We start from the raw sequence: 18,013 nt of genomic DNA, 5'->3' as shown, positions 1-18,013 counted from the left end.
TGAAAATTCTTGGCCGAAACCGAAAACCGAAAAAGAGGAACCCAAGGGCGAAAAAACGAACACCGAAAGAAATTATGCCAATTATAAGTACCATTGCATTTATGGTTATGACTGTGTACAAACTTTACTAAAATCAAGGCATTGCAATTGCATAAATTAACATTTTCAAAGAATAAATCAATTACAAATTATGCAAATATGTATTTAGCACAATGCACAGTATAAAATAAAATTCAAACTAAAATGTTTAACTTGACCCCACTCATGTGTACATTAAATAATAATCTGCTGGCCTGCAGAAAGATTTTAAAATGAAATGTTCTCTCATAAAAACAAAGCCGAGCACGAACTTCTCATCACACCAGCACCCAGTTTGCACGTCTAAATTAGTTGGTTACATTTTAAAAATGAGCATACACTAGCATAAAAAGCCCTTTTAATGAACAAAGGTCCATGTTTAATACAAATGTACACGAAACTTAATGAAATATGTTTAGTGAAATTAGAAAATATTTAAGAGAGCATTAATTTAGTACATATTCCTATACATATTTTGTTGTAATGTCACAAGTAATAATCTCAGGGTTTACTGGGTTTTACATGATTATTATTAAAAAAATAAACATTGTCACGTGTTTATCTTTCTTCTTCTCACCGATTCCTGATGGTTAGAGGACAGTTACTTGAGTCGTCCCCTGTCGTTTCAAAGAATAGTACAACAGCGAGCGCGTCAAGTATAAACGCCTCGACCGTTTGGAGAGGTGCGCGCGCTGTCTGTGGAGACTCGCTCTGCGGAGCCAGGCGAAAGTATAAACAAGGCTTCCGTCTCCTCGCGGGTTCAGATATACTGAAATACGTCCACACCGCATATATGTTGCTTCAGACAAGCACGTGCAGGTCGCAGTTTCTGTTTGCGTCATCACAACATTTCGGCCGTATTGATTCGGTGATAAAGGTCTTTCGGCCGAAAACCGAAAATGCACTTTTGGGCTATTTTCGGCGGCCGAATATTCGGTGCATCCCTAGAAAAAATACTTTCAAAATTTAAGACTTTATAAAGCCGTGATAAGACTTTTTAATACTTTTTAAGGGTCTTAATTTTCCCAAAATTGATTTATCACCTTTTAATACTTTTCAAGACCCCGCAGATACCCTGTAAAAATAATTCATAATGCATACATTTTTATTCTTGTCTAATGATCATGTTATTATGTTCATTATTAACTTTTATAGTGTATGTATTATTGTACGATCTTTATCAAATCTGACATAAAAAGGTAATCTCGGTCACTCTTTATTCTTAACCCAGGTAAATGTAAACGCTTATCTGTTTCAGTCAGTATATTCAGGTTAGCATATTTATTTGCATGTTTAAGAGATATAACATTGCCTGAAGAAGCAAAACCAAACAATACAGTCTCTTAATTTTTTTAAGCTACTAAATTCTCCTGTAAACAAAATATACAACACGTGAAAGATTCTGGGACTGTACAAAGATCATTAATATTAAATGAGGTAATCACCGTTACATGATTGGTTGTTTGTTGCTAGGCAGCTTGTTGTAATTGGAGCAAAAATTAAAAGCAGTGCTTTTTAAAGTGGTCTTAAAGATTTAAAGACCTTTTGAGTGTGGGATGTAAAACAACAGACGGCCCATCACCTGTAACAATGCAGTGATGTCAGCATCATATGTGTGGAGTCCAGAGAGTGGATGAAATTAGGCGGGAAGGCATTTTTCTGCTTCATGCTGTCCGGTTTCCTAAATAAAGCACAAAAAAAGCTATGAAGGGAACATTCAGATTTTCTCGCAATATAAACACACATGGGTAATTAAGGCCAGCGTCACCAACTTCACGCTGGGCAATACACACACCTGTGGCGCCAGGAGCCATACATCATTGAACAGGAAGGTCAGTCTTGAGTATCATCCAAGACAGAGACCCACTATGAACAGAGCACCCGCTAGACCGGTAAAGAGTAATGTGTGTGCTTATTAGGGCTGAAGATATTTCATTATACTGCTCTATATCAGACAAAAAAGTTCAGGATAAAAATAGTTATACTTAATGTCAGATCCTCTCAAATTTCATCATGAGTATTATCAAGAAAGCCCTTTTTCTTAGCCTGTGTTGTGTACTCCGCTTAATAAACTGCTAGGTGATTTTTTTTTTTTTTTCACAAAACAAAAGTAGCTACACAGGCTACAAACGCAGAGCAACTTTTATGGTGTGTGGTGGTGTGAAAGGAAACTAACAAGCTAACTTAGTATCTTGGAGAGAGAGAGAGAGAGAGAGAGAGAGAGAGAGAGAGAGAGAGAGAGAGAGAGAGAGAGAGAGAGAGAGAGAGAGAGAGAGAGAGAGAGTAGTCTCAGTCTCAGACGTCACGCCCACTGACATTGGCTGAACGTCTGATACATTTGGCACACTTAACTGGAAACACTTCAGAAATTTTAGAAGTTGTCGTCTGATTGGATGCAGGGCTCCAGACTAACTTTTTGCCTTGGTTGCACTGGTGCGCCTAACTTTTTTATTTAGGTGCACCAGCACAAAATTTAGGTGCACTCAAATTTTTCCTCGTCTCGCGTCGCCTTTAACGCCACAATTTCAAGGTCACCTTTTTATCACGTTCCATATATTCATGTATATTATGTAAATGCTTTTAAACAAGAATAAGGTGTAGTTTTTTTTTTAATTTGAAGCACAATTATACTGTATATAAAAATATAAATCTTTTTTGTTTTTTTAATTAAAGTGCTGTTTTTACATTGTTCAAGTTAGGGCAGGATATTGACACAAATTTCACAATTCGATTCAATATTGATTATATTGGATATCAGGTACAGTACATGGCAAATTTTCTCAAGAAAAACAAATCTCAACTAATGCTGTAAACTGGGAGTCAGTTGTAGCCCACTATGCTTCATTAGCCTACTATAATATTGAAGGTAAAAATTACCTGATTTGTACACAAACACCTAAATTACACTTTTTTAAACAATAATAAAGTTATATGAAATATAAACATTTAAATGGTGGCTGCATAAAAACTTGCCAGATTTTTTTCAATTAACATGCATTAAATATTGAAAAACATAAAAAATTATAATGAATATGTAATATGGTGCATATATTAGGCACAATGCTCCTCTAGAGTTAATTTTTCTAGCTAGCTAACGAGTTTATGGGCACTGGATATGTTTTTTCTGAGGTAAATGTGGCGTTACATTACATTGTTTACAAGCGTTTTACTGACGTCTTTCCACGGTTGAAACACCGATTGAGCGATTCCATGTGACATGATACGGATTTCGATAAGTTGTACTCTATCTTTTAACACACTTTCAGATGCTCGTTCATGTTTATTTCGCGCTGTAACTGGTATTATTGAGGCGGAAGAGAAGATCATGTGCGCTCCGCACTGCTGCTTCTCTTGAGCTGAGCTGAGCCAGAGCGATCTCACGCCATAGCGTCAATACACTATGTATGTTTTTGAATTTCGTAAGAAAATAGACCTAATTTGAAATCTGAGACTTTGTTTCATATCAATAGTAACAAAGCACAAAGATTATTGCGATTTATTGGATGGGATGCTCGCTACAATGTTCCATTCATTCATCAACTGATAGCCCAACGGTTCGTAAAAATCAATGAGAATCGAGAAATCAATAGTTCAAGTAGCCTACATTTTTAAAAGTTTCTTCGTCGTCTGTTTTCCTGCGTTTATTTAGCTGATGCTGCTGATTGCCATAACTGATTCTCTGGTGCTCAGGTGACAGGTCGCAATTTATTTCAATCACACTGCACGGAGCATTTTAGTCATACAGGAATATCTGAACCACAACCAATCAGAGGCAAAGACCCACCCAATCTCTATCTCTGATTGGTTTAGACCAGATATGATCCAACCATGCGTGCAAGGAGAACAAAAGACTCGTTTGTGGAGAGGCAGCGGATGTGATTGCGATCATGCGAGAACGTTAGGTGCACTGGTGCGACCTAGGAAAAATTCTTGTCGCACCCTTACAAATTTTGGTCGCACTCTAGAGCCCTGGGATGAATCAAACCCCTTCATTGAATGAAGCCAAACCCCCTCATGGAAGAAGAACACTGTCGTGGGTTTACAACTGTGACAATGAGTGATTATCAGGATCAACTAAACGCTGGATTTTCAAAAGTATGTTAAGTATGTAAAGTTTATGGCATAGACTCTTTAAAATACCTCCAAGGGTTTTTACACACCGGTCTGGACATCGACGTTACATTTTCACACCCCTAAACATGAACAAAACGACCTGCGATTGGTTGCTTTACATGTCAGTCAGACGGCCTCTGGGCGGTTCTTGGCCAATGAAAGCTGCTATGGAGTCCAGACCATCTGCCGTCAGTCTGAAGGTCTGGCTATGCGAGACTAGAGAGAGTACTGAAGAAACTATCTACAATCTCTAGGCTTCACAGAGCGACACTGTGCTGAAGATAATTTCTGGTAATTCAGAGAGGGCTTTAGGTCTCTGTCCACAAGAGAGCTGCTGCCACCCTCTTTATTTCATCATTTATTCAGGTCTCTTCATTAATGAGGGTCTATTCAGCCCCTAATTAGAGCACATGATGGATCTTTGATTCAGTCTGTGGTCTGTTACGCATTCGTGTGAAACTCCGATCGGGTCTTCACTTTAAGCTTGTTCAAACAAGCTTCTTTATCTACATCTTACCTAGAAAGAGTCCTCTGGGAAATTAAAGCGCTTGTATTAGATCAGCTTGAGATTTCTTTCAACACCTAGATGTGTGGCTGACATCTGGTAGACTGGCATCATAGGGACATATCTGAAGATCAGCCCTTCAGCTTGGTCTGCATGGATACCCAAAGCCATTTCTCAAAGCCTGAGAGGGACGTACAATCACAGTGGCGGCTGCTGGTCTAGCCATGAGGGCTCTTGGCTATCTATGAGAATTGGGAGATCCCTTTTCGTCACCCTGGCTTCTGCTATTGTAATTCCTGTGATAGTCAGTACAGGTCTAGTGGTCTATCACAGGCAGTGATAGAGAAGTACAAGTGAGGCCCCATTGTAAGTGGTTTTTTATCAAGTCCTTGCGGCTTTTGGGGGAAGGTCAGCAAGATAACTCCCATATGAGGCTTTTCCAAGTGGTGTGAACCAAGCCTGGGTAAAGCACCGCAAGGATTGAAACTGTGAAATGAGGTGATCATATTAAACCAGCAGATGATTGCGTACGGAAAGAACATTTGGGGTTTCAGTTTGAAGCACAGAAGTTTTTGTTTAATAAAATGATGCTGACTTGAGAACATATGGTAAAGTGGTGGATGACGGTGCGTTTGTTTATGCATGGACATTTTGGAGAGAGAGTCGAATAAGCAAAGAGACTGCCGACACAAACACAAAATGTTACCAGTGAGACTTAAAGGGATATTTAAAAAAAATATATATAATTTAGTCATCATATAGTGACTCCCATGTTGTTTAAAACCAATATGACCATTATTCTTCTGTTTAATGCAAATGAAGAAATATAAAAAAACTTTTATATTTTTTTTTATATGGACTTTTTATATGATTTCAGTGTACTCACTGTGCGTTCACACCGCCGCCGGCAAGAGCGTCAAAGTGGCCGGAAGTCATTCATTTTCAATGAGAGCCGGCGGCGAGCTCCGGCGAGGGCGGCGCGTCTTGGACGGTGAGAGCGGCGAGGAGAGTTGAAGTCAGGTCAACTTTATGGTAATAAGCAATGACACGGTTCGGCGGCAACCGGCGGCAACCAATCGGAATGTAGAAGTGCTCCGTTTGAGAGAATTCCAGAGAACGTAATCCTGTAAACTTTGGTTCCGACCACATAAGTTCCCAAGCAAAATAGAGGAGGTTGATCATTTGAATTTGATAAGAAGGCGTGTAACACTATTTATAGGCAAGATTTTCATGCTAGAACACTTTTTCAGCGGGAATGCAAATTATAATAGCACTTAACCATGAACACAAAAAGCCACACCACACAAATGGCTTTTAATTTGTTTATATCATTAGCAAATATGTCACTATAAGGGCCCTTACATAGTCAACGCATCGGTACGCATACGCGTGCGCAAGGCTACACATCGCTACGCTTCGGCCGCCATTATGCGTCGATGCGTAGCCAAATGTGTCATCCTAGTTTTTGATACGCGACGCACCGATGCACGCAATACTATGCATTGTCGGTGGGGGCGACATTGCAAGTAATGTACATAAAAAGGTATATTATTATGTTTACAGAAGAAGAAGATTTGAATACAACGGCGGGCGAAGAGGAAAAGTACCACCGCCTATCTCTGTGCTGCCTTTGTTGCCGCCGATGTAAAATCAGCAATATGCACTCCTCTTCAGTTGCCATTTTGATCTGAATATCACGTGACCCGACTCTAGACTCTATTACCCCCTGTTGCGTGATCGGTGTATTGCATTTCACGCATCGCCCGTGACGCTTGCGTACTATGAAAAGGAGCGTGTAGCTTGCGTCGCTTGCTCGCGTTGCTTTCTTGCGTTGACTATGTAACGGCCCTAATTGTTAAGTTCTTTCCATCGATCAATTTTCTGCAAAAATAACGATCGACATGCTTGTTTGCTTTGCGGCCCCTTTAAATACAGTTTTAAAAAAGACCACACATTCGATCTACGTCAGAGCATCAGAGCGTCCACAAATCTTTCCACGGCGTCGTTGGGAGGGCGGCGAGAGCGAATTTTGCCGCTCTCGCCGGCGGCGGTGTGAACATACGGTCAGAATAGAATAACTCTGTTTCCTTTTTTGAATCATTGTAACTCTGTGTGTTCCACAGAAAGAGAGGCTTGAAACAAAAAGAAAGGTTGTGGGTGAATAAATGACAATTACATTTTTTTTACTGAACTATCCCTTTAAAACACTATTTCATTTAGAAACAACACAATCCTAACTCCAAATAATCAAAAATATACTTGGTCTCCTATGCAAATGCACGTCAACAGATGATAAAATGAGCGCTGATGTTAATTCATTGTTCATTCTGGGTAGCCCTCCATTCAGTAAATGACATACAGGATGTGCAGTGGTGACATTTCAACACGAAATGCCACTCTTCTCATCTGAGAGACTTTCTGCTTCTTTCATATCCTCCAGGGGTTTCTGTATTTGATAATGAATTCTGGCCATCCACTGATGGGCCCAGAACAGCGTCAAATGCTTGTGTGACACAGGCGCTGCCTCTAGGTATTCCTGTTACTCAAACAATTTGCTGTTAAGCACTCCCATTTAACGTTTAATGTGCTCTGTGGGGTACGGTGCAATGATACTCAACAAAAGGAACAAAAGACAACGAAATGTACAGCAAAGACTTACACATATACCCGTTTTCTTGTGTATTACTACACTGACTCATTGAGCATTACATTTCCAATGGAAATTTCCACCAAATTAAGCCACAAAACAATCAAATTAAGTCCCAACACAAATCTATTAAGCCACAATGCAATAGAAATGCTTTTGACCACAAAGGGGCAGTGCTATTGTAAAGTACTAAAACGAAAATTAAAACAATATTTAAAACAAAACCTTTTTGTTGACTGAAATAAAATAAAATATAAACAAACACTAAATTATAGATACAAACTACGGTGCAATGATACTCTACGGTGCAATGAAAACCTGTTTTTAACAGCATGATCAGATGACAATAAATTAGTAAACGAATAACTTTTTTATTAGACTTTTGTGCATTGTAATCCCCTTTCCCATGAACAATTTTCATCAATATTTAGTGGCCGGATTATCGTTCAAAATCTCTTAAAAAGATTAAAAGTACAGAAACATCACTCAAGCCGCTAAATGAAGTACTATTCATGTAAATAAAACAAGGAAACCAAAACAAGTAATGTGGGGAGAGGTCAGAGGTCAACATCAATACAGGGGTCAAAGTAAGGGGGAGGTACTTACTCATTGGCATCATGGCTTATATTGATGCTCAGATTCTGTATGCTGCTCTTGAGCTGCGGAAAACAAGAGAAAATGGGAGAGTTTGAATGTGTCACTATGAAAAAAAAAGCTTGTGTAGCAATGTCAATACTTTTAAGTACAATTATTGCACTGGTAACAGGGTAAATCCTCATGAAAAAAAAAAAAAAAATTCACATTAGCTGGGTTAAATAAGACGTTCCAGTAAGTTGACCTTTATCCAACTTACCACTTTGACCTCTAATATAAACCGACGCATATGAATACTGCAAGCAATACTCTTTTTCTTCACCAGACTGACCTTAAAGTTTCCTATTGATCCTTCTCAATGACTGATCAGAATTTGAGTGAGTCTCTTAAGCCGAGACTGGCCAAATAAGGGTGATGTTCCCATAAACCCCCACAAACCACCAATATCAACACAATGCTATTAAAGAACATGAGCTTAACCTTAGTAAAGGTAGGCGCCCATCACATAGGCACTGAAGTTAGGCCACAACCCTTGAGTGAGTGACTGCTCTCAGTATAGGAACTGTCAGCGTCAGGGGCGCTTCCATCACATTACTTCTTTGATTAGTTTCTCCGGTGCCCCAGGAGCCCAACCCGATGTGGCTCAATTCAAGGGAGAGGAGCAGAATGACAGGTAGTGAAGTCTCGGACAGTGAAAGATGGACATAAACAAAAGAAAAATCTATAGAAAGTGCTGACGGGGATGTTAAGGTAAAAGGTTTTGCTGCTAAATCAGGGTTGCACCAGACTGCAAGTTCACTGGGACGTGAAGGGGTCAAAACTGGGGCGGAAATGTGATGTGGAAAGGGTTAATGTGTTCATTCTGGATTTCTGATTTGGGGGAATGGTGTATGGCGAAACGAGTCATGAGGCTTTTCAGGTACAATGATTTATGAGTCTATAAGGGTCATTAACAGGGACAAGAAAACCAAGGAGACATTGAGAGGTGTGATGGGAGTGAACCAGGTTTTCTGACATCTAAAGAGTCAACGTACATCGTCAAAGGCACTTGGAGAAAACCTTACTTCCAATGGGACTTGTAATATACTCCTTATCTGCTGGTTCAGGTGGCATAACTAAAACTCATGATGAAGGGGAACAAGACCAAAGCAAGCTGACATGATGCTCGGTTAGTGGAAAAGGGATTTCTATCTGAAGTGCGATGACTCTTGGATTGGACAGCTACCTGTACTTTTCCTGCTGTATCTGCTTCACTTGTTCTGTAGTGTCCTTTGTTGCAGAATTGAACAAGATTATAACAAGAACAAGAACTTAGGCCACCTAAGAAAGACCTTACATGAATCTAAAAACCAAAATGAAGAGTATTTTGCTGATTTATTGGGACTAAAAGTAGAGGGATGATAGGAAATGATGGAGAAAGCAAGGGGAAATGGAATCAGGACAAATTACAACTGGGACTTGACCAGTCTCCTGCATGTGCATCCTGCATTGTATGCCAAAAGGGCAGCATTTAGCTTACAAGCATCCAGCTACCCACAAAGTTGCCACCTCTTTTATTGAAGACATCCATTTGAGCCTCAGGGTAACACTCTCTAATCTTTCAGAGTCCCCAAGAGAGAGGCTTCAAACCATCTGTGACCTCTTGACTGGTTAGGTCCTCTGGGAATATTCTTGACATATCTGCTGTTTCCATCAACGCTTCAACAAAAACAACTGTTTTGGTGAAAGATCAATTAAAATAGACGATTCATGCTTTGCTGCCCTGCACAAATTAAAGCACCTCACTTTTGGTCTGACTTTCAGAACAGGCAAAACTTTGGCTTTGGCCAATTAGCAGGATGTAGAAGGCTAAAAAAATAGCGCTTTGGGTCATAAAAGTTGCAGCAGAGCTCGACATCCTTTTGGGATCAGACTGTAGACAAGGAACACTGCAAAAACCCCAAGGGAAATCACATTTCCTGTTTTTTTTTTTCAAGGGCACCGCAAGTGTTTGGCCACTAAAGCAAAGGCGACAAATGATTCCCCACGGCTTTAATCCCCGCTGGTCGTCTTCCTTGCAGAATTACCAGACTGTTTTTCCTCATCTTGACATATAGCCTGTGAAAGAAACATTTCAGCCTCCAAAAGTGACCCCTAAACTGATTAACAGCAAACAATCACATTAGCGAGCTTTACTGATGCACATCCCATGGTTCCCTCCCAAGTGTATTTTCCTTTCCCCTATCAACAGTGCACAGTGACTGAATAGATACTGCCGATTTCACCCTGGCTTATTTGTTTACTTTGTTACGACGGCATCACGCTCCCATTTCCCCGGCATCTAATTAATACGCCATTTCCCATGTAAAGAAAGATCAAGGGTGGGTTGCAAGAGATTGAATCACAGAGAGGTGACCTCAGCTGAAGTGTCTCACAGCTTTAGCAGGATAAAACGTTTCCTTGATAACATTTGAAGTAGGGGGCTGAGATTAATACTGATTTGGATTTTCTTTTGGCTTTAAGAGTCATACCGCAGAAGAGAACACCAAGATAGGTTACGTGGAAGAGGTTTTATATAACTTAATTTAAAAATGTTTCAACAACCTTTTCTTGGAAAACTAAACACGTTTTTAAAGGTGCATCCGAAGGTCAACTTAAAACAGATTTCACAACGCATTTTACTTTCGCAATGTGACATTTCCAAAAGAAACACGATATTCAACGGAAAGAAAACTGCCATGTGACTTGATTATTGCCTTGGGAAATCGATTGGATGGCGAAAAAGTGGGCTCTACATACCAAAGAACTACTTCCCTCCTAAAACACCAGAAACAGCAGGTGTACATTCCCGCCACCCACTGGCCTGGAGTGCAAAGCGCTGGCTGGCAGAGAAGAGATCACTGTTCAAATCTGTTAGATTTTACGGTTTAAACTATTTAATACAAAATCAGATCACTTTATTGCAGAAACTCTAGTGTTTTATTAAGCGTTTATGTTACAATTAATCAAGATGACTTCATATTCATTATCTTTTGTGTTCCACGAAAAAAAAAAAAAAAATACGGTTTTGAAACAACTCATGGGTGAGTAAAAGATAAGATAATTTTAATTTTAGAGTAAGAGCTAGACCAGGGATGAGTATTAAGTAAAATGGTCGGTTTTAATTTTATAATTACTTTTATAGTGATTCTCTTCCTGAAAGAATAAGAACGTTTGATTTCATTTTAAGCCTGCCATACGGTCTGCACAGAGCTTAATGCACCTCACGTACCAGGTTGTTAGACCCTGTCAATCAGTTGAGCCTCAAACACAGCAAAAAGTCCTCATTAGGAAACTGCACTGCGCGCGGAAGACCCGAACACTTTAAAAACACAAAGCTGACGATCTGGCAGACCACTACAGGTTCCCCTCAGACATAACCCAATATGCTAATGAAATGAAAACTAGAATAAAAGAGATAACCATAAAAAGGGCTGTAAAACTCATTCTTTACACAACACCATTAAGGGTCATTAAAATCCATTATGCCGGTTCATCCATGTAGGGAGTAGTACAGCGAACAGGTGGAGGTAGAGCTGGGGCTCATTGGTGATTAATAGGGGTCTTGATGGTGCTACATTAATCTGGTCAGTGTGACATTTACGAGGGAATTGCAAACCCCTGGTGTGACCGCCTAACGTGTCTCCAGCGCTAGGTGAAATAAATATAGACTCGTTATAATGTGGTTGATGGTCTGAATGGGTGTTGGACATGATCGACCCTGGACCTTGACCTATCAACCGTCTGTTGAGGATAAAAGGGTGCATGATTCATGAAGAATGTGTGTAGTAACGGACCTAGTGGCCTATGTAATACATCACAACATGGACCACTTTCAAATGCTGGCACGGTACTTCTATCCCTTCATTTAAGTAAAACATGCAAGGTATATATTTAGAGCTGTGGAGAAAGAACGGTCTTTATGACAAGGCAATAAAGCAGAAGGGGCATAAGAATTGTCAATTTTCAGTTAGGCCAATGCTTTTATGCTGAATTCAGTTTGTGGTCCATTATAATAATTTTAAAATGATCATAATTAAGCTGAAACGCAAGTTATTGTGTCATGAAAGATTAATTATATTGTCATGAAAGAGTCAGCATTCACATGAGAAGTATTTTAACATGCTGAATGGCATAAATGTCCTTCACACCTCTTGTTCAGTAAAAGAAAAGGGCTCAAATGGTGAAGAATTTATGAGGGTGCTTGAGTCCCTGACTAATGATGACCTTCATCAGATATTCCATAAAAGTCCAATAAAATGTCATGACCTACATTCGTGGAAGTGGGTTATAATATTTAGGATTTTCCACACAAAAAAAAAACACATTTCAGATTTTGGCTGAAAAAAAGGCAGAAAATCTAATTCTATTTAGATTTTAAATTGTTTTTGAATTATTATTACAATTTACAATAATATATAGGCTCCAACAAATTTAAAAAAAATATTTTAAAAATATGTCAAATTATTAAAAATATGAAATAAAACATCTATTTAAAAATATTTTAAATTGTGTGTTATTGTAAAAAAAAATATATTATTATTAAGAAAATCGCAGAATTGTGTAGTCATCATATCTGCTTAGGTTCTGGCCTGATTTGTCAACATCTTGCTGCATTTGAAAAAGGGCAAGAGACACTTTTAGAATGCAAGAACCAACAATAGCACTTTTACATCAGCAGAACCCCACTGAGGACAACACAGGCCATTAAGGCGCTATCACACATTATTTCCATTGCCTAGATATGCGGACCAGAGGAATGAACGTGAAAAGGCCAGGCACATGACATTACATATATCCCTGGGAGTGAGAGGAATGAATGGGTTCGGTTCTTAAAAACTCTACAGGAATGAAGTACTGTAGACTTACAGGCACACCCATGTCATTCAGGTCCACATGACATCAACTGTACCCAGTTGTACAGTCCTTTGACCAGTGTTAATATTTCACTGCAGAAAAAATGCCAGCACATTAAGTATGTCATGCAGAGGGGTGTATCTTGTCCTGTGCACTTTTAGAAAATAAAATGAAATTGTAATTTCCACTACATCTTAAATTGTGCTTAATATTTTTTACATTTTAATTTTACTGTTAGCATTTTATGTGTCCTAAATACATAAAATTACATAATTTCACACTTACATAATTTGACATTTAAATTACTCACAAGTGGAAAAAAAAAAGAATTAGGCCCACACCTTTGGTAAAGATGCTATAATTAATTGTCATGCAATTAATACTGAATTTATTTATGCATTTTTTTTTTTTTAGATTATCATGATTTTAAATGTAATAATATTTTTATGACAAATTTTCATAGTTTAAGAAAATCTGGAAGTGGGACAATAAAACCATAAAATCTATATGTAAAAGCATCTGAAAACAATTGATGAAAGCATAATAAAATAAAAAAAATTAAAAAAAAGTATTTAAAATCTACTGCTAAATAAATTGGCCAAATTTAACCAATACCCTTTTATGAATTCTTTATTTTATTTCTGTAAAAGTTCTTAGGAACAATCGGCATTGTAAAAAATGAAACTGAAAAACTGTATATGATATATAAACCTGCTGTATCTGATATATAAAAAATACTACATCAAAATACAGCTTTACTTCAGCTTTTGAAAAGCATTTTTTTTATGCTGGAAGATTATGGAAGCTTGTTTTTGCCACTGAATAAAAACTAAAAATTCTTATAAAATACTTTTTTCTCTCAGAATTGCATGATATAAACTTGCAATTCTGATTTATAAAGGTAATTCTGACTTTTTTTCTTGCAATTGTGAGTTTAAATCACGCAATTCTGATTTTATAACTCATCATTTGTACATTTATATCATGCAATTCTGAGCAAAAAAGTCAGAATTGAAAAAGAAAAGTCAGAATTACCTTTCGATTTTTTATTCTGTGGCGGAAATGAGCTTCTATAGAATCTAGTATTAGGCACTTGGACGGCCCAGCAACAGCAGCAAATGCTCAGCGGCTGAGACCCAGACGGGTTGCCAGATGCTCTCTGCTGGATCCCGGCACGCACTACAGGCCACCGCTGTGCCGCCTCAGCTCTGTTGCTGATGCTATCTGACAGCAGCGCAGGCCGTCTGCATGCAAAACCTCAGCCGCGTTACTTCATTGTTTCACTCCCAGCTGCACAAGACCTTTTTGACAAGCAGTGCTTCTGAGATCTAGGTTGTGATGGAGAGCGAGGGTGAGTGCGCCTGCTGGGCAGAGAGAGGTCGGACTCCCTGCTGAATTCTCACTGAGGAAGTACAGTCAAAGATCTCAACGATGATGAAATGAAAGAACTTACAGTGTCTTTCAGAAAGGAGAAAATGTCAAATGAATCTAGTTTCTGTTCAAGTACAAGCCTGGCAACTTCCTAATACCAAAATAAGTGAACAAGCTTAAGGCTCGTACACACCGGGACGAATATCGGCGCGCGTTATTCGGCAGCGTTTTTCAACGTGTTTTTTGTGCTCCCACCCAAGCGATTTTCGCTGACGATGAGCCGAGTGAACATGCAAATTCATTCCCTGACATTAGATGGCGCCCATTTGCTCTGCAATACCACTCCATAACATTCTCTTTTATCAAGATTTTTGTAGTTGCTGTCTTGTTTGTCATACAGTTCTTTATGTTCCGACAGCAACGAGACCAGCAGCTCTACATTCATCTTGCCTTGCATCTTCCTCGTCTTATTTCTTCCCGGCAGAGTGTAGACGCTGTATATCTTCTTCGCCGTTGCGTATGTGTGCTCGGCAAGACCGTTTTGTGTTTGAGCGCCCCCAAGTTGTGTTTTACTGTAACTTCAGAAGCTCCAGACACGTGAGCAAAAGCGCCAATCTCATTGGTCGGATAGTTTTTGACGCGGTGCGTCAAACTAAAAAAACAAACCCGAGGCATTTTAAAAAGAAATTACGCTTTTACGCGTGGCGTTTTTCGTGTCGGTGGGCACACTCACATTGGCGCCCTTTGTTCTAGTCTAATTGGTTGTAATCATTTAAAGAAAAAAGTACTGAACTTAAGAAAACTTTCCGTTGCCTGAGGGCAACGCTGTGCAGTAGAGGTTTAATATGACGAATTTGAGTGACAAACTTGGAGGCCGCAGAGTTGCACGAATGCCCCCCTTGGCACCATCGATGCATTTTCCCCCGCATTGGCAGTCTTATATGTCAAGAAGTAGGACTGTGATTTCTGCGATGCGAAATGCAGAATCCAGTCATAAAAAACGGAATTTACTGTATAACACAGATTTGTTCAGAATTTTAATTTTAGAGATGCACGATACATCGGCCAACATATCGGTATCGGCCGATATACAGTATTGTAGTTTTTAATGTTATCGTTATCTGCCCGATAAGAAAAGTTGGCCGTATTAAAGACGATAAATAATGAATTATTTCCTTCAGCTGAGAAACACTTCAGATGAGCACTGTTTACCATGATGGTTTTGAATTGGTTTATATGATTGGAATCACTTCAAAAAAGAAAAATACAGTTAAGTGCAACATGTGCAGCACAAGTCTTTCATATAGGCTACATAAAATTATTATGACAATATTATAATTGTGTGTTTAGGACATGGCTTTTAATGGTGAGACTTTTGTTTTTGTAATCAGGCTCTCAAAAATTATATACAAATTTGGATTAAGATTTATCGGCCAATATATTGGCTATCGGCTTTCAAATATAAAGAATTATCGGTTAATGGTATTGGCCAACATTTTTAATTTCTGAAAAAAAAAGAAAGAATTGTATTGAATATTATTGTCAAAATTTAATAAACTATTAAATGATTAACATTTTCTGGATTCAATTGATTATACATCCTTTTTAATCAAATTTAATTAAACATAATCCAGAAAAATTTAAACGGAAAACAGAATTTGGGAAAAGAGAGTCCTAAATACATCCCTAAAACATGGACTCCGTAAAGGAAGACCGTAAAGGTTTAAAGGGCCAATTTTGGGCCCCTGTGTTTTTAATGGTAAACTAGTTAAAATAGCAAGTTAATCTTAAAGCACTTACCGTTTGGTTCTTAGTTCGGTGGTAGGGCTGAACGATAGGAAGTCCCAACGGTGTCACCCACTCCACTGTTCTCCCAGACCTAGCTATTAGCCTAGCGCTCTCCGTCAGCCATTCCTGAGAGAAAAAAAGTCAAAAAGCATTAACCAATCGATCCAAGTCAGTTTGTTTGTATATATTTTATAAATATTTGTAAGAATTCAGAACAAATTTGCATAATGATTGAAACCCATTTAACAAGCTAGCCGAACTGAAACCAAAACCCCTATATCTGTGACGGTTTGTCTTAACCTAAAAAATATTGCGAGAAAGTAGTTGCGATAAAGTCTCTGGCTGTGCTAGTTGGAAGAACCCAAAGGCATATGGGGGAAGTTGTTGCTGACATAAACTGAAAATGAAACCCCTTTCCGTAACAATTTTTCTTTGCCTAAAAAATATTGCGATAAATAGTTGCGATAAAAGTCTCGGGCCGTGCTAGTTGGAAGAATCTAAATGCACAGGTGGGAAGTTTTTGCTGAGACAAACTCTAAATGAAACCCTTATATCTGCAACGGTTTGTCTTAACCTAAAAAATATTGCGATAAATTAGTTGCGATAAAGTCTTGGGCTGTGCTAGTTGGAAGAGTCCAGATGCACAGGTGGGAAGATGTTGCTGAGACGAAGCATTTAAAAAACCTGCTGATCCGCAGCAACAGTGCTTGCTGCGCGGCTGCCATATTCGCAGATCCCCAGTGCGCTCCCCCCGAAACGCTTTGTGTGAGATAAATTCCTGTGTTCATCTGGAAGCGGGCCGGGCCTGAACGCTCCATTCATCAGAGCGTTCACCAACACTGTCCACTCCTGTATCACCTTCTGCCGGTAACGGCAATGATCAACTACCTGGGCTCAAACGCCGCCCCTCCCGAGGACCTGACCTATTTAGGAAGCTGGCTGTGTCTGTAGGCAAAGTGGGGGATATTTCACATTCGTTCTGCCTGTCTGCTCTGCTCCCCGGGGGGGGGGGGGGGGTTGCAACAGGAGACAGTGAGCGGCTAGTCTAAGATCTACTGCACCGGGGACATTCATTCCTTTTCTGTTTCCTGCAGCTGTAATTCGTGAGCCGCAGCCAGTTGCAGAACTATATCCGGCTATTCACAAAAACAATCTTTTCATTCAAAAAAAAAAGGAGAGAAGCAACAGGGGTTTGGGTTTTGGTTTAAAATTAACGATAAACACTATTGTTCAAAAGTCGGTAATATTTCTAAAGAAGTCTCTTATGCTCTTCAAAAACTGTAAAAATACTAATATTGTGAAATATTCTTACAATTTAAAATAACTGTTTTCGATTTTTATACATTTTAAAAAGTACTGTTTATTTCATTTGTATATTGTATGTTGTGTATGTAATGTGTATCTTTGTTCTTACCTTTTAATAACAAAGAAAATAATGACCACAATTCTTTTTTATTTTATATTTTGTTACCTTGTAAGGCTTTGTTTTTAAAATAGGGGACATTAGTTTGGCTGTAATGCTCAGTCACTTGCAAAATAGTAAAACCAACATGCAAAAGAATCGTAACAAAATAGTGAATTGTGACTTTCCTGAAAAAAATAGTGATATATTTTTCCCATATCGCCCACCCCTAAGTAACAGTAACACTAGACAGCATTGAGAAATGTATTAAATTATACAATTTAATACCCCAATTAAATTGTAGCATATAATACTAAAACTGACCAACTTGAACCCATTTCCAAATCTGCAAGGGGAAATCCATACAAATTTCCTGATTGCGTGGATTCCTATTAAATTAACTGTATTTTTGCCTGAGAAAATTGAACCATGATTAATAAAGAGTAAAAGGGGATGACATATTGTATACCTGAATCTCCCTCGTCCCAGTAAACATTTCCTTCAAGCTGTTAAAAACCTGAACCACCAGGTAATGTGAAGCATCCCATATGTAATCCTGCGGATTAAAAATAGCACATTGTTATATACACACAGGCACAACACTGTGAATGCTTTATCCAAACCCCGATCAGGTTGTGAA

At 38.7% G+C, this 18,013-nt stretch overlaps 1 protein-coding gene across 1 annotated transcript in view; it reads right to left on the bottom strand.

The window, feature by feature from the left end:
- Positions 1-18,013, bottom strand: part of polrmt (polymerase (RNA) mitochondrial (DNA directed)) — a 48,375-nt gene that overhangs the window by 7,311 nt on the left and 23,051 nt on the right. The window contains exons 14-17 of the mRNA XM_056256433.1: positions 17,843-17,929; positions 15,984-16,097; positions 7,950-8,002; positions 1,661-1,759 (exon numbers count right to left, since the gene is read on the bottom strand). Of these exons, the coding sequence (XP_056112408.1) occupies positions 1,661-1,759; positions 7,950-8,002; positions 15,984-16,097; positions 17,843-17,929 (353 nt within the window). The remainder of the gene's footprint in view (positions 1-1,660; positions 1,760-7,949; positions 8,003-15,983; positions 16,098-17,842; positions 17,930-18,013) is intronic.

This window comes from Rhinichthys klamathensis, unplaced genomic scaffold (genome assembly GCF_029890125.1).
Source record: "Rhinichthys klamathensis goyatoka isolate OS25496 unplaced genomic scaffold, OSU_Roscu_1.1 h1tg000127l_1, whole genome shotgun sequence".
In the NCBI taxonomy this organism is placed as follows: Eukaryota; Metazoa; Chordata; class Actinopteri; order Cypriniformes; family Leuciscidae; genus Rhinichthys; species Rhinichthys klamathensis.
The sequence above is the reverse complement of the archived record's forward strand: the minus strand, read 5'-3'. Positions and strand labels throughout refer to the sequence as shown.